Source organism: Corticium candelabrum, chromosome 9, assembly GCF_963422355.1.
Source record: "Corticium candelabrum chromosome 9, ooCorCand1.1, whole genome shotgun sequence".
Taxonomy (NCBI): domain Eukaryota; kingdom Metazoa; phylum Porifera; class Homoscleromorpha; order Homosclerophorida; family Plakinidae; genus Corticium; species Corticium candelabrum.
In genome coordinates, this window is record NC_085093.1 from 6,928,114 (window position 1) to 6,952,524 (window position 24,411).

Consider the following 24,411-nt stretch of genomic DNA (forward strand, 5'->3'; position numbering starts at 1 on the left):
AATACAACCATCACTGAAAACAATGTCACCGTCACTGTGATTGTGCTTCTTCTGTTGTAGCAGTTGGATCCAGGAACAGCAAGCGTCTCGGATATGCCTTCGCAAAAGAGTCTATCACACGCTCATGGTTGACAGACAAGTCCTTGTGGACAAACATGAGCACTAGCGCATTTAGCCTGTCTTCTGCCATCGTGCTCCGCAGGTCTGTTTTGATCAGCTTTAGTGCAGAGTTCGCTCTTTCAACTGTGGCTGTGGTGACGGGTATTATCAACAACAGGCGAAGAATGCAGACAATGTTGGGATATGCCACTTCATTCACGGCACCCAGCGTCTCTGTAACACTGGTTGGTAAGGTAGCAGCACCTGCATACTCCCACTTCCTCTTCCATCGGCGTATCTCGGCCTCGAAAGTTGGGTCATCAGGCAAATCTGGAGCATAAGCCTTCAGGATAGCTGCCTGGTGGTGAGGAGTGAGGCTCTGGCAGTGTTTTGGCAGGAGCAGCAGTCCTTGCACTGATGCATGGCTCATGTCAGTGAACCTACTGCCAAGTTCACTGATCATGCTGTCAATGAATGGAATGAAGACAGCTCTCCGCCAGTAGCTCTCTGGAGTTGATGCAGGATGATTGCTGCGTAGTGTCTGTCGTGCAGCTAAGCGAGGAACTTGTGGATGTTCTTGGTCTAAGACACGGGATGTAACTGCTGATGCAGAGGCGAAAATTGAAGAGAATTCTCTCTCACTGTTACTTCTGATCTCTTCTAACAGACCTAGAACTTGGTTGATTTCACCATATGCCTCCAGCACATCCAATTGCGATCCTTGCAGTAGAACACTCAGACACTTTGTGTAACCGAACAGATATGTGCAGCAGTGCAGAGCTACGATGAATGAATCTGACGTTATCAAGCGGAGGAGGCCATTTGCCTCAGTGACAGACTTCGCATCGTACTTAGAGGCAGCAGTTGGAGTGGCAATGATCTGGCCTGAAATAACTTGGAGGCAGTGGACTAAGGCAAAGTACATATCTCTGAAGTCTTTTAAGGCAGTATGCCGTTCTACCCAGCGAGTTTCACACAGTAGCTTTAGCTTCTGAGCTCTGATTGGCTTTTCACCGGCAGATGTCCGCTTGGTGTTTTCTTGTTCAACACTCTGCTCTAATGTACGTTGCCGTTTTGGGGAGTACTTGAAGAAGAGCCCAACAGCCTTCAAGTCGGAAAGCATGCAGTGAACTTCAGACACATTACAAGACTTTGTCAACGCCAAGTTCAGTTGGTGACTGCAGCAGTGATAGTACTGTGCCCGGGGTACGTGGTCTCGAAAATTCTTCTGGCAACCGTTAAGGTGGCCAGACATAGCACCAGCACCATCATAGGCCTGGGCTCGACAACGTGTTACATCAAGACCAAGCTGCCTCAAGGCATTCCGTATCTCAGCACAGATGCTACTACCTGTCCCAAAGCTGCAAGCAATGAACTTAATCAACTTCTCTTCTGCCTTGTTGTCCTTCATGTATCTAAGAGACACTGCCAACTGCTCCCACCCACTTACATCTCTTACTTCATCTGCCAGCACAGCAAAAAACAGACTACTTTTTACATTATCCACTATTTGCTGAATTATGTCATCTGCCATCAATTTCATGAGGTCATTCTGGGTAGTTTTCGACATGTAGGTGGCATTACGAGAACAACACTCAAGGTGCTCCTTCAGGACAATATCGCCAGAATCGATAGCAAACTTCACAAACGCCATGAAGTTACCTTGAGGTGAATGATCATATGTAAGGTCATCACGGTGACCGCGCAGCGCTACACCTTCACGTGCAGCTAGTTCTAAACACCTCAGAACAGACAACAGTATACAACGATTGGCAGATACCCTTTCTGTAGCTGCTTGAGACTGCATCAGGTCTATCCTCTCAGAAGGGTGCTTGTCAGTACTAAGAAATGCCAGCAACTTGGCAGCAGCATTTCTGTGGTACTGGGTAGATTCATGCTCAGCAGCATCAGCAATAAGATTCTTCCAATCCCTGTGAAGACGGACAACAAAATTATCACCACGGCATGATCCCTCTCGATAAACGGTAGGAAATAATACGCAGGGCAAACAAAAGAGGCCTTCTTCCTTGCGTTTGCCATAGTATCCTAGCCAATCAAATTGGTCAAACCACTTTTTCTGGACAAATCTCTCTGAGTAGCCTCTTCCTGCGCTTATCAACATACTTCCTAAAAGGCAATATTGTCTGCTCGCTTGGTTTTCTCCTAGCAATCACTTTCACCTTGTCCTCATCACTGAGTGCTTTCCCTTCCATGGCTGTAGCTACAGCCTCCAAGAATGATCCATGGTCACTATCACTAACAACCTCTGCAGTTGTCGCAACCACGTCCTGACTACCACCTCCAGACTTCATATTACCAACTCCGTCACTTACTGTCTGCACACTGTCATCGTCCTCACCAGCAGCAACCCCACTTTGACTGTCGTCCGAGATACAGTTAACACTTGTACTAGTGGCCGCATCTCTACACTCCTGGGATACTCTCTTCGCTGGCTGAAACATTTCTGCCAAGCTCCTCTGATCAGCAGCCCTCTGCTTAGGAGGACGCTCATGACCGTACATCTTTCAATGACTTCTCTCCGCCAACAACGAAAACTAGATAGTCGACCCTCCTGTGGAAAGTTCTCGCAACTTCCGTAGAACTAGTCTCGCGTAGCCAGACCTTACCCGCTAAAGCAAAGCGAAGCGAGTACTGTAGGGTCTGGCTACGCGAGGCTACCGAAGAACACTAGTAGTCCAAGACAAGCTCGTGTGCTTTGTGCCAAACTGGCGCGCTAAAGTTCCAGAGCTCGAGTTCATGCATGAAACACACGTGCACGTTAGCCCAAACGATACGTGGGAGTCGATGAAACGCGCACTACCAGCAGTCGAAGACGTGTGAGGTACAGGCGCGCGCCTCTCGCGCCTATCCCTGGATCCGCCACTGTGTACCCTATACTGCTTCATGCAACGTAGCAAGAGCTTGTGATTGGCTGTCTGGTTATTGTTTGCTAACAATTGCTTACAACAATTGCTGTTGAACGTAAGTAGGGTAGCAGGTTCAAATCCATTCCACAAGTCTTTTTTCTTAGATATTTCTTTTTTCTATCATCAAAAGAATACAGGTCGGCTTATTCTACGTCTTTCCCCAAAGTTTTAGCTTTACATATGCAGTAGTTAAAGAGTTATGCGTGACGAAAAAGAAGAAAAAGAAGAAGAAGAAAGAAGACAAAATCCAGCGAAAACTCCGAAATTGACGAGCGTTTTTCTCCTTCTGAAGGCAAACTGAGATCAATTCAGAAGCAGTCAAGCGTAGTTGAACTTGTAAAGTTTTCTATCTGTCGTTTTCAAGATATTTAGCCTCGTTTTAAGGAGATTTCTGAAGGCCTAAAATCTGACCACGCCCACACAACCTGGTCAATCCCTACATACAGGGTACTACCGTACCCTGTGACACAGCAGAGTTTGGAAATCTACAAGATCTCTCTATACAAACTGTACGTGACCTGGCTACACCCCGTCTGCCTCTCCAACCATTAAACGCATTTTTAGATACTTTCTGCTATAATCTCTATCTATAAAGGCGACCTGTCTGTCTGTCTGTCTGTCTGTCTGTCCTATCTGTCTGTCATTAATAGCAAACAGTGTCTGCAAATCAATAATTTGTGTGATTAAACTATTACCCGGGCGAAGCCGGGCATTGGAGCTTTAAGTTAACATATATTTACAACTCTTTTTCTTTCTGCAAGTGGTCTCCAGGAGCTATTAATTAATTAATTAATGTCTTTTCTTCCCATCATCTGTTACTGTATTTGCATCCTCATGGTATGCCTAAACGCAGCCACTATCTAAAGCGTTCACTGGGAGTTGGTTTCAACATAAACAGAAGGGTTACATTTTCTCATGTAAATACACACAATGACATACATATATACTTACACATATATGTACTTATACAGGAACCAACAGCAGTCAAATCTATAAAATACATTGATCTGTGCTCTCCCCCCCCCCCCCTCCCAAACACGGAATGCTGGCATGCCCCTGGCCCAGTAGCAAGTAAGTGTTTGACACTGCAAATGCAGTGCCAACCATTTCAAACAAACTTGGACACCAATGCTCATAGCTGCTATAAGACTCAGAATAAAATCACACAAAGTATTTCCCACCATCTAGATCAGCCACTATTAGTCAATCAACTAGACTACATAAGGTTTACAACACGTTCCTATGGCAAATCTTGTAACTTCATTTTCAGTAGCTATTACCAATGACAGCTGTGTTTCTGTGTCGCCAATGTAAAAACTTACTGTATAATCTACTCCTTAAATTAACATGTCAATAATCACTAGCTGACAATGACCTCTATGTGTGCTTCAGTGCTTCTTTCTTGCTCAGTGCTGACAGATTGCTTGCATTTCTCCTCACAAAGCGTTCCACGGCTCCAGGATCGACTTTATGATACTCCCTCAATGCCCACCCAATGGCTTTTCGAATGAACACTTCTTCTTCATGGGCACACTGCAAGCAAAACCGAAACAGACGATCAGAATCTGTTTTCTCCTTGTATTTCAGTTGATGCAACAATGCAGTTCTCCTCAACCACATGTTATCCCCCTGAATCCATTCCTCCACAAGATCAATACCAACAGAACCGTGTTTCATTACTAAAGGTCCCACAACACCAGATGCTAAAAGATCCACCGTATCCCACCAGCTCTTAGTAGTCAGCAATATCAATAAACATGATGATGCTTGCTTGAAGTGACTGCTACTTGAACCAACAAAGTCTCTCACCTTCTTTGACAGCAAATCTACAACAAAGTACTGAAACTCTCGCTGATCTTTCTGCCATAGTTCAGTAGCAATGGACGTTAGTAGACCCTGATCGAATGACCTTTGCCTAGACAAGACCTGCCTGTCTAGTTCTCTCCTCTGTGGACATCTCAAGCCATAGAATGCAAACTGGTTTCTCATGTACTTGGACATAGAAGCCGCATCTACTGTTCGTTCGTGTGTCTGGTAAGACTTCTGTAAGGCCTCGACGATCGCTCGCTTGGCCAAAACGTTGTCGGCGACAGAACCAGTCGTACCTCTCGCTGGGAGTCCTCCTGATCGCTGACGTTGTCCTGCACTTCGGGTAGGCTGAACTGCTTGTGGATGTAAAATGTGACGCTTGTTCTTTGCCCTTGGCATGATGTACTACTCAAGTATCAGAGCCGTTTCAGAGACGCATGCGCAGTTGCCGAGACATCGAGCTAGCAGCCACAAAAGATATTCCCTAGGACTTATCAAAGAACTCGATGGTGAAACTCGAGGGTGGAAAGACAATTTTCGATAAAAATTTGGTAACTTATTTCTAGAGTTAATTAAATTAACGATGCACAATTACCCATTTGAGTTCGTAGGTAAGATGACAACAATGAACATTCTAGTCAATTAATTAACTAGGCTAGTCTTTTTAATTTTAAGTAATACTAGTAGTTAGAAAGACTTGAATATATTGTTCGTAATATGGCTAAGAAATTTAAGTGAAGAATTTAGTCAGAGTTAATTATTAAATAACTTTTTTACAGCAATTGCTTAGCGCGTATAATCTGGTCTGCCATCGCTTTTGCTTTGTATCTCTGTTCTCTGTAATGGGTTATAATATAATTCAGATTCTGTCTGTCTGTCTGTCTGTCTGTCTGTCTGTCTGTCTGTCTGTCTGTCTGTCTGTTTGTCTGTCTGTCTGTCTGTCTGTCTGTCCAATACATATATTTTTAACATTGAAATCTACATTCAATACAGCTAAGCAACTCTACTGTCCCAATCGCACAAAATTTCTACCAAACTACAACTTTACAGAAACCAGCCCTCTACAGGGCTGTACAGTAAAGTACTTTAATAATTGTGTATATTGTTTATTCTCTTGATTTTCCTTGTATGTTCCATTAAGCAGGATGTCTTCCTGGAAATCACTCTGGCGTTACATTGTTGAAACTGCAGAACTGATAAACGTTGTCTCCAATATAGGTGCGACAGAAATATATCATATCATATCATATCATATCATATCATATCATATCAATATGTTGTAAAATTGCATGGATGCATTCTGACGACCGTCCTCATCATAAGACATGAGAGAAAGAGTCTTCAAAAACTGCCTCATTACCCCATCTGCCGTAACATTCAAATACCAAACGGATTGCTGTTGGTGCATACTCTCCTGGTAGCAGTTGGGAATCATACTTTGCATGTTTAATCTTTTCTCTTCTGGATGCCGCAGCCCCATGAATATCAGCAGCTCTAGATAGGATATCTTTGCTGAATGGATGTGATAGAGCAATGTCTAATTCTGCTGCTGGCATGCAGAATGATTCCGAAACATAGATGTCTGGCCTTCTGCTGGAAGTGGTGTTGCGATCTTTAGGCTCAATGTATTATGGTACATGTAGCTGGCTGAGACAATCTGTCCACACAGAAACCATACAGTTGTGAGACAGCACTGGTCCATCTTCAACTTTACAAGTCAACAGATGATACCCGGCCTTCTCTATCAATCGTTTTTCCGCATTCACATTCGCACTCATCTGCCAACAAGGGCAAAGGCATCGCCATACCTAACCTTATGAATGTCGCCAAGCGGAAATTTCCCGGTAAGATTGCAAGATTCTGGGTTGATGGAATAGCATTTAGCCTAGAACCTGCACGTTTTCCTTTCAAGGAACGTAATCGTGCTGAATTCTTTCCAGATTCTTTATCCAACAAAATATTGACGTGAGGTTTCATGACCTTATCTCTCAGATGATGCTGCAGATGCTTAGTAATAGACAATAGATCATTTATTTATTGATTGATCAGGACCTAAACATTTATAAAGAACGTGGCGTACAGAATTTCAGGACTCTTCGAGGATAATAAAACGTCAATCTGAGGTTCTAAAGCTGCGAAACGTTTTGGCAGCTCGTGCACAGAATGAGTCCATGAGGACACAAAAATCAAGTTTGATATTTCTTGTAATGATGTCAAGCCGAAACCACCAGATAGGCAAGGTCGCTTGCTTCCACTTTTCATCAGTAAGAGCAGAAATTTGTAACAAATTTGAAAACGTGGAGTGAGATAGATGATCGTGAAGAACAGCAGCTAGCATACTTTTGGGTTTGACACTTCGAGATAAGTAAACATTCTTGGTAAGTGACAGGATCTTAGTGATAACATAGCTTCCTGAGTTCCTAAAGTGAGTAATTGATGGCATAAATTTTCTCCATGTTTTGCAATAGTAACACACGCCTGTGACATGAAATCTTCCTTTCTAACATGAGTTCCCAGAATAGATATTCCTTTGTTGCGATAGGAATAGATGTATGTGACTCGATCTCAACAGACAAAGGGTTGTAAATTTCACATTTGGTGTCCTTAATGTCCAAACCAATATCATGGAACATAGGCTTCATGCAGGTCTTCAAAGACTGCCAAGACATTAGCAGAAAGGCCTACCAGAAACACATCATCTAGATATGCCAAGACCATTACACAAGGATGATCGTTCTGCAATTTGGTCAACTCATCCTGAATTTCAGTAGCAAACAAAACTGGACTCAAAGGATCCCCTTGATATATGCCTTCTTCAGAAGACGGTATGACAGGGCTGTCTCCTTGCAAGTAGATAAGGGGACCAAAGCCTGCCTACATTTAGTTGACATGGAGAAACATCTCAGGAAAGAGGTTTGAGACCTAAGTAAGTAGATGAGACTTTTTAACAGTTAAAGGCGTTCTTAATGGGCATCAGTCTTCATGAACACCCAATCTTTATGAGAATCTAGCAACAACTGAACGTAATGAACCAAAAGATCGGCTCCAACATCTGTGGCAATGCCATACTGTAAAGGAGCAAAGAATTTACTAAACGAGTCCTTGTATTGAGAACAGATAGTCTTTGCAGATATTCGTCGAAAAACTTTACCTATTGCAATGGGCCTTACATCTCCTGAAGACTTAGGCAAAGCAATATTCTGTCTGTCTGTCTGTCTGTCTGTCTGTCTGTCTGTCTGTCTGTCTGTCTGTCAATGGCAGTATATTTTCAAACATGATCACTATTACAGGCTAAATAAAGTAGCTAATAGCAAGTTAACCTTTGAAAGTGAGTTCACTAGGCCCATGAGGCCATTATACCTTTAAACCTAATGTGCATGCAGTCTGTCTGTCTGTCTGTCTGTCTGTCTGTTTGTCAATACACATATTTCAAACATCAAACTATAATGCATGTCAGCAGAAGGCAAAAGTAAAGTTTGCAAGCTACATGAAAATACACGCATGTGTACACATAGCAGCTAATAATTTATGCTACTACAGTACCCAGCTTTCAGCTAACTAATGGCTGAAAAACTGGGTGCTACTAGAGTCCAGTTTAAATTCTTCAGTTGCACAGAGTGCCGACGCTTTTAATTCTTCTGATGACGCTGGCATTACATCTTTGCAGTTGGATTGCAAATCTTTTCCTCCAAAAATCTAAGAATGCTGGAGGATTGGGTCGACCAAATTCATCTGACGGCTGCTCTGCCAACTTTTGAAGGAACTTCCATGCCCCTTCGCCCCGTTTTTTTGTAGTAAAGGAATCAGGGAAACAGACGTGCTACTAGGAAGTCTCTCTTTCTTGTATCTGGAGTACTTTAATTCTCTCTTCTCGCCGCTTGGCTGCTGCTCCATCAATCTCAGCTGACTCGGGGAAGCTAGGCATCTGAGCTCCCAGGATGAGCTATAGTGCAATATTTAATCCGACATTAGCTCCTGAAGCTGAGTCAAACACTACAAGATCGGGTCTACAATCAGAGCTAGAATGAAGATGTCTTGGTTCTCGCTTGAAGTGTGCATGTACGTCTCGAAGGCAATCTCGATCCCCAAGTAGCAGCAATGGTGTCATGGGACCAAACTGGCCCTCCGCCTGTTTTGCAGGTCAGCAGGTGATAATTCACCGTTGTTGTCCAGCTGAGCGCCACAGTTACATGATCTAGACCAATTAGGCAGAAGAATGGACATCCCCAAACAAATAAGAGTCGCCAAACGAAAATCGTAAGTAGAGAGTGTGCACTCTTGATCGGTTGGTAAGGCAGACAACCATGCAGGCACCTACGCTCTTGCCCTGGACAGATCTCATTCGTGCAGCGTCACCTACTGTAGCAGCACTGAACAAAAGATTCTCTGAATTGACTCGAGCTTGACGTTTGGAAAGCTGAAACTGCAACTTACCAACACCAGACAAACAATTGCTGAAAGACGTGTCATCCTGGAGACATTCAGACAAAACCCTACCAATTGGACCATCTGATGATTTGACGAAACTATCGATGGATGGTAATATAGATTGAAACGAAAGTTCTATTCGACAGCTGCATGAGCCCAAGACGCGACAAATGCAGGGCCAGAAACAGATGGTAAAGATGTACGTCAAGCCAATATCCTCCCATAATGATTGGAAGAGAAATTTGCTGTCAGGTGTTGTCAGGCAATGAATCATAGCTTATGAGACGATAACGGTTGAGCGTGTTTGTGAATCATGAATAGTTGAGGCTGGGACCAGAAGATCAGCTAGGACGAACAGCTCTTGCCAGATTATTCAGTCTAGATCTTGAGACGTAACACTTACGTAGCAATAGGTTGGCAGCCTGAGCATCATCCAATTTCAAGAGCTGGTTACACAATTTGGATTCAGACTGAGCCGTGTTACAATTAACAAACAGAAGTGACATAAGACGTTGTTTCAATTGGAGCTCCTATAGGAAGAGGCAACCTTCGGAATTTGAGCAGTGTCACAAACAACAGCAGTGGCGGACGAACAGAAGATCTTACATTTGTGATCGGCAACATCAACCAACAGAGCAGATCGATAAGCTATTCTTGAGATCATGAAATGCAGACAAAACACCTGATGAACCCAATAGGAATACATCATCCAGATAAGCAAGGAGATGAATCCTAGGATAGCGCCTTTGCAATTCCTTCAAAACTGGGTGAATTGCTGTCGCGAAAAGAGCAGGACCCAAGGGATCTCCTTGGTGGACCCCTTTCTCTAATGAAAGGAATACTGATGATGTGCCTTGCATGAAAATCAGGAAGCTTGGAGACCCATACATCTGGAAAACATGACTTGATAGCTCAGGAAACGACGTTGACAAATTCTGAACTAAGTGATGTTTGCTAACAGAATTGAATGCATTTTTATGTCAGTTTGTATTGCTATCCATTCTGGGTTTTGTTGTAAGATGAGCTCAATATGGTGAATAGTCAGCTCAATGCCATTTGGAGTTGACACACAATGCTAAATTATGGCGCGCGATGTGTGTCATAATTCCGTCGGCTGGGCTGCGCTAACTCGTCGGCTGGGCTGAGATATCATGTTTCCACAACTAATTTACATCTCAGCCCAGCCGACGACACGCGTCAAGTGTGTCATAATTCCGTCGGCTGGGCTGCGATATCATCGACCAGCCGACGAAACGACATCAATGAGCCGACGAAACGACATCAACCAGCCGACGAAACGACTTTTGACACACATGGCGCGCCATTTAAACGACTTTTGACACACATGGCGCGCCATCTGTGTCAAAAGTCGTTTCGTCGGCTGGTTGATGTCGATTCGTCGGCTGGTTGATGTCGTTTCGTCGGCTGGTTGATGTCGTTTCGTCGGCTCATAGATGTCAGCGGGGGGCCTCAGGGTGCGTGACCATTTCGTCCATTCCATTTTCAACAATTGAATAAATATTGAATTAGAAATTGAAAATAGCCTATAAGTTGCTTGTAATCTCAATATTCAATTCTATTAAAAATTAAAATTGACTGATTGACAAACTATAATTATCTGCGGATTATAATAAATATTGAAAACATACTTAATTTCTAAACAATTTTCTATTTCAATTCAATGCAATATTGAAATTGCAAGCACGTTAGTTTAATTTTCAATGTTAAATTTAATAATCAATTTAAATTTAATTTAATTTTAAATTTTATTTTTATTTTAAATTTAAATTTTTAAAATTAAATTTTAAATTTTGAATTTGCATGGCCAATTTGTCCATTCCATTTTTAATTTTTGAGACAAATTAAAAATTGAATGTCAAATTAAAAATTGACTGACTTTGTTTGCTTTTACCTGCGAATTTTCAACACTTGCTGTGTCCACTGTGGACGCGGGCCCGCCACACGCGGGGAAGTCCCTAGAGACACTAACCTTAGTGGATACAACAGATCAACAATTCACAGGTAAACACTTTGTGTTATGATAAGGTTCTTACAGGCCTGTACAGGCACATCTACACGTTGTTGTAAACATTGTTGTCTAGAGATGTACGCATGTTAATTAACACGTCGTAGCTTGTTGTATCCACTAGGGTGCCTGTTATAAGAAAGCCTTTATACAGCCTTTAGGGACTTCCCCGCGTGTGGCGGGCCCGCGTCCACAGTGGACACAGCAAGTGTTGAAAATTCGCAGGTAAGAGCAAACAACGCCAGTCAATTTTTAATTTGACATTCAATTTTTAATTTGTCTCAAAAATTAAAAATGGAATGGACCAATTGGCCATGCAAATTCAAAATTCAAAATTTAATTTTAAAAATTTAAATTAAAATAAAAATAAAATTTAAAATTAAATTAAATTTAAATTGATTATTGAATTTAACATTGAGAATTAAACTAACGTGCTTGCAATTTCAATATTGCATTGAATTGAAATAGAAATTGGTTAGAAATTAAGTATGTTTTCAATATTTATTATAATCCGCAGATAATCATAGTTTGTCAATCAGTCAATTTTAATTTTTAATAGAATTGAATATTGAGATTACAAGCAACTTCTAGGCTATTTTCAATTTCTAATTCAATATTTATTCAATTGTTGAAAATGGAATGGACGAAATGGTCACGCACCCTGAGGCCCCCCGCTGACATCAATGAGCCGACGAAACGACATCAACCAGCCGACGAAACGACATCAACCAGCCGACGAATCGACATCATCCAGCCGACGAAACGACATCAACCAGCCGACGAATCGACATCAACCAGCCGACGAAACGACATCAATGAGCCGACGAAACGACTTTTGACACACATGGCGCGCCATTTACGACTTTTGATCGATGATATCGCAGCCCAGCCGACGGAATTATGACACACTTGACGCGTGTCGTCGGCTGGGCTGAGATGTAAATTAGTTGTGGAAACATGATATCTCAGCCCAGCCGACGAGTTAGCGCAGCCGAGCCGACGGAATTATGACACACATCGCGCGCCATACATTAGTAGTAACAGTAGATGGTTGTTCCTGTTGTTGTTGTGATGCAAACTCTGTCTTATCTGTCTCATCCGCTTGATCATTCACTTCAGGTTCTGACCTAGGCATTTCTGAAACTGGCGTGTCCTTCTCCATCACTGAAGTGTCAGGTATCCAGGGGCGTACGCAGGATTTCTCTAGAGGGGGTTCGTAACTAAGTTGCCGAAAAGTTAAGTGCTGTACTACTTTATAGATTTATATTATTTTTTACAGATAATTTCAATGTATCCAAAATCGGGAGTCTCGTTGTGTCTTCTGCTGTCCCCATATGTAATGGTGCTGTGTAGTTGCGCTCATGCGGCATTGCCTAATTCGAATTCCGCCATTACCTACCGCCTAGAGGGGGTTCGTCCGAACCCCCTCGAACCCCCTCTGCGTACGCCCCTGGGTATCCCCATGGTCAGATCTTGAGGAGAATCCTTCTGTGCCCTGTGTATTCGGGGAAGCAACCTTCCCGAAGGAATCAGTGTTTCCTACAACATTCTAGGCGTACATGTATACGCATCAGTGGCGTAACTAGGCATGAGGCAGCCGAGGCAGTTGCCTCGGTAAATAAAATGGGTGTGGCGTTGCAAAAATTTTGCTAGATGCATCAGTTAGTAGATAACAGAAAAGATCGGGCATTCTAAGTGGCTTAGCTCTTTCATATATTCATAGAGATGTGGCTGTGAGTAGAGAGAGAGTCTTACGAAGATTGTACAGGACATCGCAGATTGGGACAGTTGTTATTATAGAAGCTATGTTTACTTACATTATACATAAAGTAGGTTAAAGACAAATTATTGCTTAATTAATTAATTTATATAAATTTGCCTCGGTAAAATTTTAATGCTAGTTACGCCCTTGCGCATGTTCGTCTCCTTGTACTGACGCAAGCCCACGTAGTCTGGACAAGGTGTACTTGTGTCACACAGTTACGTGGACGCCTCGGCTAATTAGTTGCGGGAAAGCCCTCGAGCACGCAAGTCAATAATGTGCCATAATTCCTTTCTCCCATTATAACTAGTAATATTATAGTGAACCTGTTAATACTGTTAGTTCTTAAATACCATCTGATATTCTGTATATTTAGTATAGCTGCACCGACTCGAGACACTGAGGCAAATAGTTTGCAGTGCATGACAACCACTGTTGCTCTTTCAGTACACTTCTATTACAACCATGCAAGTTCATACCGTATGGCAGTTTTTACCTTAATTGGCCTTATCTCCAGACAACGCTTTCCACAGGCTATCCATTCTCTGAACGGACTTTCCCAGGTACGATGTATGATTGATTCATGCTGATTTTAGTTGAGGTGAAACCTTTACATTTCATTCATTGATTGTTTTGGCTAGATGAGATAATCGTTAATTAAGTCTTAGGAAATATACTGCATTTCATCATACGGTTTATTTCAGAGAGTTCTCTGTTGCTCCAATCACAGCTCAAAAATTTCTAACGCAAACTCTAGACAGCTTGACCTACACAAGTTGGGAGTTGTCTAGGAAAAACCTATGAGAATACCAAATTTCTTAGTGAATTTGGCTGTGGTATACCCATACTGTATACGTATATACGAAACCGAGCTCGCCAGGTCGAGGCACTGTCACCCTACACGTGTCTCTACCCAACAGTGCACGTTGATTTTCGGTTATGTGTACTTGTTGAAGTGTAATAATTTTACAATTAATAGACTAGCTGTTTACGGCATGCTAAAGCTGTAGCTGTTTTAAAAAATTAGTAAACGTAAGAGAAAAGCACGCTCGCCGTTACGTAATCTACGGTCTGATACTCGAGGCATCTCTGGTTATTATTATCAACTAACGTCGGCGGCAAGTTGTGAATGGAAGAGTCTGAAGACGAAGATCTTCCAGCTTTCGATGTTGTGTCTTCTAGTGCAGTCGGCGAACGTGATGTCAATCGTGTATTGCAAGTATTTCCAGACATTGGCTTGTCGAAGGACGAGATCAGACGGCATATTCGCAAAAGCGGCAGCACAGAAGCAACAATCAATCACATTCTTGATAACCAGCTAGAGGTAGGCAGAAGGATACTAGGGATTATTCATGATGTACTTCCAGCAGTCTGTATGTAGAGATTTTCAGAGAAACTTTTTCCTGAAGAAATTAGTGAGATAGATGTAACGCCTCCAACTCAAGCCAGGGGTTCCGTTCAGTCGGGAAACTGGAACGTGGATGACGACAGGTTTGATACAATTCTTCATGTGACTTTGTGACGGTTGGGGAGTAGGATATTTGAATAGGTCGTTATTAAAGAGCTGTACGCTACATACTTGTGATGAACAACAGTCAGACTCAGACAGTAGCGTGTGTGTGTTAGAAGAACTGCCTCTTGCAAGACGTCTCAAAGTTTGTACATCTACAAATAATCATCCATTTGCTACTCTCAATCATCGCAAAGAAACAGTGGAATCAGATAGTTTGTTGTCGCACAGCAGAGGAAACTATTGTCTGAATGATGAAGATTCCAGTAATAATGCTATAATTGTAACTGACAGTTTATCACAGTGCAGTACTACTTTTTCTCAGTCAACAAGTAGTGATTGGTCACATACTGGAGACTCACAAGAAAGTGATCGTTCTGACTCCATGAAAGGATCGAGACAGAAGCTTTTGGAAGCTGAAAGAGAGAGGCGAAATCAGGAGAGGCTGGTGTGTTAGGCTATCTTTTCATGTCGTTAGCTTACTTATGAACATTGTTTGTTGATAAATTTAGGCGAAGAAACTGGCTAAGGAAAGAGAAAAGTTAGAACTGAAACGTGCTAAAGAAGACTTGAAGAAACAAGCAAAACTTGTGAAGGTGAAGGAGAAGGCAGAAAAACAGGTGCATTAATGATAGACTAGCCTCCACCCTGCAAGTCGGAGTGCACACGGTAGGTAGTGGAAATCAAACCCCGCCTTGCACCGAGTCTACTTCCCGTTAGCATGACACAACTTCTGTGACGAAACAAAGCCCGCCCGAGTTGAGTCCCCGAGTGAGATCCTTGGCAAGGCAAGCACAAGCCAGTCGAAATCACACCCGTCCAGCAGCGTCGGCACGCTGATTTGTCCATTTGTCCTGCCGCACTGCGTGTGTACGGATGGTCTACTTCCGGTAAGGACATGATGCGGACATGATGCAGACATGACGCAATTTCCGCATACGGTCCATCCCAGCCACAAGGGCAGTTGATTTCTTTTCTTGTACTTTATTTTGACCACACACCTAAAGCTGTACTAGTCTTGTGTAGCAAGACGCTATTTGCCATCATATTTCCAGCAAGTAGAGTCTGGTCACACAAGACTAACCTAAGGCTACCGTGGAATTACAAATCACAGATGGCATCTAATTTTATAGCATCTTTGAATACTGAGCTTGTACAGTACTTCCATTTGTGCAAATTTATTGTCTTAAATATTAACTGCAGTGTGTGCATTAGTGTGGCTCGTTTGCTATAAAAGGGTCACTGACACACAAAAAATTGAAAATTATTTTAAAGTTTTATATGATAGTTCTAAAGGTGTTCATACCTGGAAAATTATTTTAGATTTTAAGAACAAGGATTCTATAAAAAAAATTGCCGTAATGTGCTTCTGGTTTATCGCATCTGGTTGCAAGCAGTGGATTTGGGGCATGTACTTATAACGTAAAAGTGAGAACGGATGTCGCGTTAGTGCAAAACGTATTGATGACTAGCTCAGGCAGTGAATATGACAAAGCGAGCAGCTTTAGTGATGAAGATAGAAGGCGATCTCAAGAAAACTTTGTGCCATCATAATCTTCATGAGGTATGATCGTTCGCAGGCAAAACACCATTGGTTATTTCAGTCTCTGGAATCGTCGTTGCATGACAGTTTGAAACGGTCTGTGTGGGCAGAACCTTCAGTATCGTATGGAGTAGATACTGGTGATGTAGGCTCAAGTGCGCATCTCCCCCCCCCCCATGGAGGAGAAAGACCGGCTGAAGACATTCACCACTGAAACAAACCGCTGACTCTATCCTTCAATTAGAATGCTGTTCAATGTTTGTTCATCGTCGCTATTGACTCTTTGCTAATGTAATTTTGCTCTGACACAAGTGCCTGCAGTCTCGACATGTTCCATCTAAGTCTACAAACAAAGGGTCGACTCTTTTCAGCTTGTCTTGTTGTCTGTCTCTTGCTCTGATAGCACTAGACTCAAAACTTACTACAGTGACCAACAAAACGTCGAACGCAACGTACGCAAATCATAGCTCTGCTAGTCGCCCTGCGTTAAGTGCAAATACCACGCTTTGTAGATGGTCTACTCATTCAATGCATGCAACACACAACACCCTGAGCGACTAGAAGTTGTTTTGCATGCACTGCCTTTTCCTCGAAGCAAGGAAAGGAAGACAAAGGAGAAGACGACATGCAGGTGTAACTCACACACTAACAAATATGATATCAGACCGTAAAAGCAATTGACTACTCAGTTACAAATACATTAGTAGAGAGCCAATAGCGACAAGCATTTGCTATCAGCAATTATCGTGAATTCACGTGCGTGCACAAACACTAACCAAACATGTAAAATCCTGATTGCAGGATAGAGAGTCGGCGGTTTCCTTTGAGTGGCGAATGTCTCCAGCCGGTCTTTCTCCTCCACAGAGGAGATGCCCGATTGGACACTCGAGCCTACTGGTGATGTGGAGAATGGCTCGGTAGTCAATGAAAAAGTGAAGCTGGAGAATAGGTGGAGCTGTCTAACTTTGAGCCTGTCGCCGGTGAGACACCACCATTGCTGGTAGCACTCAAAGACAAACAAAACAAACGACTACTTGATTTATCATGGTTTTAATTAAACAGTTTAGGATAATATTAAAGTCAAGTAGTGGAATTTTGTTTAGGTGTACAGCTACATGTTTAGTTGTGGTTGCTGACCTAGCTCTGGTAGTCAGTGTAGACATACTTGGAAGTAATTGACAAATTACATCGCTGAACACCCAGGATTTCTGGCATGTGCCTGGATGTGGTGGTTCTGCAGACTGCATACAGCAGGACTATGGCATTACACAAAAGTGATCCTCCTCCAATTCATAAGAAACAATTATAACAAAAATTCTTAGTTCAACAATGGATATCTTTGCTGCACAGGAGATATACAGATATACTTTTTACCATCAATTAGCAAGGTGGTGTAAACTAGCTGTCATGCCTCTTGTCGGCAGTTAAAAGATTCTGTGCCACCATATAAACAAACTGTTCAGTAGCTCATAGTTTTACATCAATTTTATAATAATTCATCACTGTATGTACACTTCTGTAAAGTCTGCATACAACCTAATCTCTGTCTTTCATGTTTTTGTATGCCAATCTTATCTTTCTTGGTGTTTCCAACTGCTCAGCCCTTGCATTGTCTCAATCAGTATACACGGCATTCGGTCTCAATTTCATCCCCCCGGTAGCCTAAACCAAACTGCTCGTACAATCCTAGCTTATCTTCAAAGCAGTCTGCTTTGAAATGATGACTACACGAGACAGAAGAATCATTTGGGGGCTTCTCTCGTTTGTCTAACTTGTTCCGCCCGCTTTCTTCTTTGTTCAGGGTCTTTGGAAACCGAAAGAGCCTCACACCTTCTTTCACCATGTTATAACACCCATCTGCCACACATCACCTAGCCATTCTAACCGTAGCACACGCTTGAGTATTTGCATTACCTATTTTCACTGTGCGCTAACACGACGTTCGTTCTCACTTTTGCATGTACATATTGTATTTGCTTATGAGAATATTATGTACAAATCTGATTGAGTATTATTTAGTTAGGAGACATTTCTCATTTTCAGTTTGACATTGATGTGTCATTTTTGTTTGGCAGTGATGACATGTAGTGATCAGGACCAAATGCTGTGTCTTTATTTGAAAGTTAATATGAGTTACTTTTGTTATATCGCAAAGTTTCTTGTAAAATGCCCCAAAGTCATTTATGTGATGTTGTCACATCTGGGTTTTGATGAAAACTACTGTAATGAAATTTGAACTGAATGCAACAGAATGCTTGGTTTATTGTTAGGCAAAGAAAGCAGCTCAGAAGGCATCTTCTAAAGCTGAACGTATAAAGGTAATTTTACAAAATGGTTTACCTTTAGCTACTGCTGGATGTGATCACATGTATTATTGATTTTTTAGCATGTGACTGCTGTTGTTGATAAATTGATTGCCAACGAAGAGTCAGTGGGCTTGGAGATAATGGCTACATTGAATGAGCTTGAGATCAAAGTTGAAGTTGTGTCTTCCAATGTACCTTGGAGTGTCACATGGCAGAGAGCAATCTTTAAACAGGAATTGTTACACGACTATTCTGAGGTATGTAGGATCTACAAAGCACTTTGTGAAAACTTTAATTAGTTTTCTAATTATAGTATCACACAAGTCTTTGTCTGTTTAAAGGTGTTAGTGCCAACTCGTTTTGTAGAAGAAAACGAAGTTGTTGTTTTGTGGCCTGCCAGTGAGTTTGTTAATATGGTTGAGGCTTCTTGCCATCAGCAGATGAGCAGCGTATATCACAGTCAGTCCACTGCAAAAGAATGTGTCAAGCAACTGGTTACCAGCATGTCTCCCAAGCGATGCACTATTGTGATCTATGGATTGGAGAAATATTACAGGTAGCACAAGTGAATGAATCTAGAAGTATTTCAGGTATTAGATATACTTAGTGTTTGGTGTCTACGTTGGCATACTGTCAGTCCAGGAAATCACGGAATGCAGGTCAACTGATAATCATAGTATAGAACTTTTGTTACAGTATTTAATTAAGTGTTACTGGTCAGAAAAGTTTGAGCTACCCTGTACTTGCCAGTCAACTCTCAGATCTAGTGGTAGCAAACTAGTAATCAGTAATATGCAACTTAAAGTTCTGAATTTGTTTCAAATTATTAGTGATTGCTGAAATTGACTCAAAAATTTTAATTTCACAATATTAATTTTGATGATTGTGATCTGGAAATGTAGTTAAAGAGTGACAGTATTTCGACCATTTCCAGATCAAAGTCGTTCATAGTCACTTCAAATTCGCATTATGTCAATTCAAATTCTACTTTGTCAGTTGAAGTTCATACTTTGTCATTTCAAATTGGCCACTTGTCATTTCAAATTCGTTCAGTCATTTCGAATCTGTCATTAGTCGTTTCAAATTTACTGTGTCATGCTAATTATGGTGTAGATTCATGTCAGTTGCACTGCTCTTAGTTTAACTAGTATTTTGGATGTGCGTTAAGCTATTGAGCAAACTCTTGGCGTTGTTTACTAATTAGACTATTAGTGAAGCCAGTCAAGAAGACAGACTTTCTCGGGCACAACGCATGCAGGTAGCACATAAATGCCAAATTATGGAAGAGAGAAATTGCTAAAGAAGCGGTTGAATCAGCTTTAGATCCACTGCTGGTTGTTCGTTGTTTTAGTCAAAGGCACTGGCCAACTTTATCATAATATGGACAGATGTGATCTCCTCTTGGAATGACATGACATGACTTAATTAACTTGATGTCATGTTTCATCTTGTACTGTAGTAAATCATTTGTGATGCAGTGTATTTGCTCAGTTAACAGAATAAAGTGTATATATGTCTGGTTTCAATCTATTGTGGCCAATCAGTAAAATCGCAGTTGTGTGCAATTGACGTACAGATATGTGTCACTAGCCAATTTGAAATGAATAACAGTTGACCAATTTGAAATCAATTGTGAATGAATCTGATTTGACATAATGCCAATTTGAAATGACAAAGTATGAACTTGAACTGACAAAGTACAATTTGAATTGACATAACGTGAATTTGAAGTGACTAGGAACGAATTTGATCTGGGAATGGTGTAGTAATTGGGTGACCTCAGGCTCCTTAATGACTCATGTGATCAGTTGCAAGATGAGGCGGATGCTGAAAAATTATATGGGGCTATAGCACAAGTGCTTTAAATTTGCAAATGGCTATATACATGTAGTGGCTAACTCATTCCACATTTTTGTGCACCAAAAACTTTGAAGCTAACCACTGAAATCTTTTTCCATCAAATTTCCTGGTTTGCTCTTTTGCAGGTAGTGCTTGGCAATTTGGACAATGTTTTCTTTAATTAATATGAAATAACTTCCTGTTTGAGTTTGTTGGCGTTTTACAGTTTAGGTATATAGTTTAGGTATAGGTAGATGGGTGGGCCATACACTTGCATGCACACACGTGCACGCACACACACACACACACACACACACACACACACACACACACACACACACACACACACACACACACACACACCATTTTTGTGTATGTGCTGTTGGCCTGCTTTGGTCTGTTTTTATGTCACCCAAATCAAAAATCTGTAAATCAGACATCATGCAGTGAAAACATGAACTAAATTTAGTCTGATTGTAAATCTATGCTAACACATTGCTTCAAAAAAAGCTATGAGTACATGTGTGTGTGTAGCAACAATGCAACAGCTAGAAATTGAATTCAACATGTCACTACAGCTGTTATTGAAACCACACATTCTCGTCAGATTTCAAGATTCATTATTTGATTTGTCTCAAAGGCAGAGCCTCTAAAGTTTAACCTTTAGGCGAACCCTGTGGTTATGCAAGAAAGTAGACTTTCTCTACAATGACAAACTTGTTCCACAACCACAACGCTAACCCTAACCCGTAACCCTAACACTAGGATCAAGCGACAACGTATGATGCAAATCCTGATTAATTGTCAGACAATTTTATTGCATGCCATACATTCTTCTAGTATGGAATCTTTACATGAGTCTGTCAAAGAAATTTTGTATCTCATTAAAGTTATAGACTTCACAAAGTGATGTGGCTTTCCTAAATTTTCTCATACCCAGGGTTTGTAGGTTTTAAACCAGATACTTAACTAGACATTGATGCTGCTATAAGAAAGGTTTACAAACAGGATTAGGAATTGCTCAGTGGCTGTTGGAGGTTCTTTGTATTATTATGGGTTGTACGTAACTACATTATATTATGGTTGTGTTATTGGTGTGATATATGTAGACGTATGAAGACGAAAGTCAATCGTGAATATCGCAGTGCTGTATTGGAAGCTACTAATGATGTAGCTACAAGTCAACCTAAGAAAAAGACAAAGAAATCTGCTGAAGGATCGACAGTGACACATGTCAATGTAGAGGAAGTGCTGGCAGAGCTAAGTGTATACGTTCCATGTCAAATACACAAGTATGAATCTGGTCATGAGATTGGTCAATATTTGGCTAGAATGACAAAGGCAGTTGCTGATGCCCCGTACGAGTAGGTTAATTGATCATACCCTGGTACTGTTGATTTAACTTATTATATATCGTTTGTCAGTCGGAGAAAAAACCAAACAGCGTTGTCAGCTATTTTGTGTGACGTTGGAAAGGGCACAGTAAAGGTGGGCCTTATTGTTATGTAAATTTATTAGCATGATATAGAAGACTGTCTGTATAACTTGTTTCTCATTACTAACTTAGTGTCTTAACCTTAAATGAGTTCCTTAGTACTCCATTTGCTGGCATCTTTGCTGATGATTGCAAATGATTTCATCAAACTTTGAATTAGTAGATTACTTGAGAGGGAGCTACAGTGTTCATGAGGCTAAAAGTGTCCATAGTTAAGCAACGTCTTATTGACTATTCTCAGTGCAATATGTTCAAAAGTTGGCTAATTCTTATGTAGGTAAAAGTTTTATCATGGTTGACAGGTCGATGTCATTTGTAGACCCAAGGCCTTTAGAGCATGTGTTTGAGATGATCAATTGAGCTACAATTTATTGAGGTGATGTATGTTACGGAAGTGAGGTGTAAAAAATGCCGTGTTGATCATACCAGTCATGACATAATTGATATATGATGGGTCCAAAACAAAGTATGACAATAACATTCAGCCTCATCTTAATTAATACTTGCTACTGTCGATGGCTCTTTAATGATGAATGGTGATGCTTTCTTTGTTGTAATGGATGTAGGCATCACAGGCTGATGTGTGACTGATATGTAGCTGTTGACCTAAAAAACTGTTGTGTGTAAGTTGCTTATGGTAGCAAGTCTATCGGCATTTAACAAAGCAACTGGACTGTATGGCACATACCGTATTTGCCCGTAGTAATGCCCTACGCGTATAGAAAAGAAATGCTTGTTTTCCAGGCATCTACTAGGGCATGGGCATTATTGTGGTCCCGGGCATATATACATGGTCGCAATATGCTGCTGTTTGGCCAGTCACGCTCGAAGACAGCTATGCCACAAATGACCCCATTTGCATGCAAGATCAAAGGTGCTAGTATCTGTACAGCATCGGCAAATTAAACCAGAGTCATCGGTCTGAAGCCCATTAACAACATCAGTATCCGTAATTGCAACGAAAAGATGAGTGTAGCAGTAAGCACTTTCACTCAACACACTGACACCAGCTCATCAAGCACACACACACACACACACACACACACACACACACACACACACACACACACACGACGGCTGTTCCCGGACACCATTTCATGTATTCTACGCATGCACATCCTGGGTGTGCACATGGGCATGGGCGTAGACTTGGGCATGGGCATTTTTCGAGCAGAAAGTTGTGACCTGCTGCACATGGGCGTGTATAGATGGGCATGGACGCTATTCGGTATCATGGGCATTATGCCATGAATATGACCTGTGTAAGCTTTGTATGGTCCATATAGCATAATTGATAATGTGCATGATATAACATTTGTTAAGTACTTTGCAAAAGGACTTAATTAGCCTATTACAGTTAGGAAATGAGGACCGCAGGTTCATGCCTAGCTCAAAGTCAAATTGTTGATTTCCTCAGGATGACACTTTGCAACAATGTAGTCATTGACTATTTAGATGTTTGGTTACTTCATTTATTGTCATGAACACTGGCCAGAGAGAAAGTCTCTTGGAATAAACATGTCTTTACTCTGCCTTTGACAGTAGAATGAACCTTTTATAGGTTGTGTTTTAAAGTGGCCATGTTACAACTAGATGCAGTCAATCCCAGCTCTGTTGTTGACTAACTCTACTCACTGCATTGTTTTCCCGCCTCTTATAGCTATAACTTTGAAGTGCTGGATGTAGTTGCTACATCTTGCTGCTGTCCTACTGTAGGTGTTTGAAGATGGGTCAGGATTTGGCACACTTTGGAAGCAGCAGTTGATGCAGTTTCCTAGTGTGTCTGCACAAGTTGCTCATGCTATAGCATCTGTCTACACTTCTGTTCGATCGCTACGAGAAGTAAGCTAAATATGTTGCAATCTAGTTCTGACGTATCGTTTAGCTATCTGATCAAGACTGTGTAGGCATATAAAAACTGCGGTAGCATACGTGAAGCTCAAAATCTACTACAGGACATCATGGTGAGCTTCATGTTGACATCTACCTCATTTTGATGGGAAATGTATTGCTCATGATTATTGATAGGTTCAGCGTGGAGTTGGTATTCTGGCCTCAAACAGACGTGTTGGTCCTGAGCTATCTAGAAAGATTCATGCAGTTTTCACTTCTCAACATCCTGACACAAAATTGCAGCACAGTGTGGAAGAGTGCCAAGAAAAATGAGCTTAAGTTATAAATTTTCTGTGAAATTACTCTTGTAGCTACATCTAGCTGCATTGTGGCACACTCAAACTGACTTGTGTAAGTACATTGTGCGTAAGGACACAGACATTGTACATTGTGCTTGTGCAGCCTGCTGCAACATTTAGTGGTCTTTATTAAAACTAGTATTTTCCCAATAATTTATGGGATCAAGATTTGTTTATTTAGTGGGTTCATTCTCTGAAAATGCATCCTACCTAATCATCTTCTGAAGATGATAAAATGGATGGTATGCTACTGAATTTGAAACATACTAGATACACATGTTCTCAATAACTTAACAAAGTTGCAACGGCATGTTATTGCCAGTTGTTTAAAGGACTCTGTAGGAGAATTAGAAACGTCTTCATACACTCAAGCTCTGTTTAGAACCACTTTTTGGTCGCTTTGCAAAGGATTGTAGTTTAGTGGTCTAGGTTCTGCCTTAGGATTCAACATATGTCCTTGACAGAGACAGACAGA

The 24,411-nt window shown here is 41.4% G+C and overlaps 3 protein-coding genes across 5 annotated transcripts; 1 reads left to right on the plus strand and 2 right to left on the minus strand.

Moving 5' to 3' along the window:
• Window positions 1-31: 31 nt before the first annotated feature.
• LOC134184751 (52 kDa repressor of the inhibitor of the protein kinase-like) lies at window positions 32-2,621 on the minus strand. The gene is made up of 2 exons (XM_062652495.1): window positions 2,224-2,621; window positions 32-2,030 (listed from the first exon to the last, which is right to left on the minus strand). Exons 1-2 carry the CDS (start codon window positions 2,619-2,621, stop codon window positions 32-34), a joined length of 2,397 nt encoding a protein of 798 aa, XP_062508479.1.
• Window positions 2,622-4,163: 1,542 nt separating this feature from the next.
• On the minus strand, window positions 4,164-5,262 carry LOC134184492 (uncharacterized). Its single transcript, XM_062652194.1, has one exon. It carries the CDS (start codon window positions 5,232-5,234, stop codon window positions 4,404-4,406), a length of 831 nt encoding a protein of 276 aa, XP_062508178.1. The 5' UTR covers window positions 5,235-5,262; the 3' UTR covers window positions 4,164-4,403.
• Window positions 5,263-14,085: 8,823 nt separating this feature from the next.
• LOC134184410 (crossover junction endonuclease EME1-like) lies at window positions 14,086-24,193 on the plus strand. 3 transcript variants are annotated; one of them, XR_009970662.1, is made up of 12 exons: window positions 14,086-14,375; window positions 14,433-14,542; window positions 14,601-15,009; window positions 15,074-15,181; window positions 18,375-18,422; window positions 18,491-18,667; window positions 18,752-18,966; window positions 21,359-21,613; window positions 21,674-21,737; window positions 23,461-23,586; window positions 23,643-23,708; window positions 23,773-23,788. XR_009970662.1 is itself a non-coding variant. In XM_062652089.1 (12 exons), the coding sequence occupies exons 1-12, from the start codon at window positions 14,181-14,183 to the stop codon at window positions 23,908-23,910; spliced, it is 1,902 nt and encodes a 633-aa protein (XP_062508073.1). In that variant the 5' UTR covers window positions 14,087-14,180; the 3' UTR covers window positions 23,911-24,193. The 3 variants fall into 3 exon arrangements, 2 of the variants coding, with proteins under 2 accessions (XP_062508073.1, XP_062508074.1); XM_062652089.1 differs by having other exon boundaries at window positions 14,087-14,375; window positions 23,652-23,708; window positions 23,773-24,193; XM_062652090.1 differs by lacking the exons at window positions 14,086-14,375; window positions 14,433-14,542 and having other exon boundaries at window positions 14,677-14,827; window positions 14,887-15,009; window positions 23,652-23,708; window positions 23,773-24,193.
• Window positions 24,194-24,411: the final 218 nt, after the last annotated feature.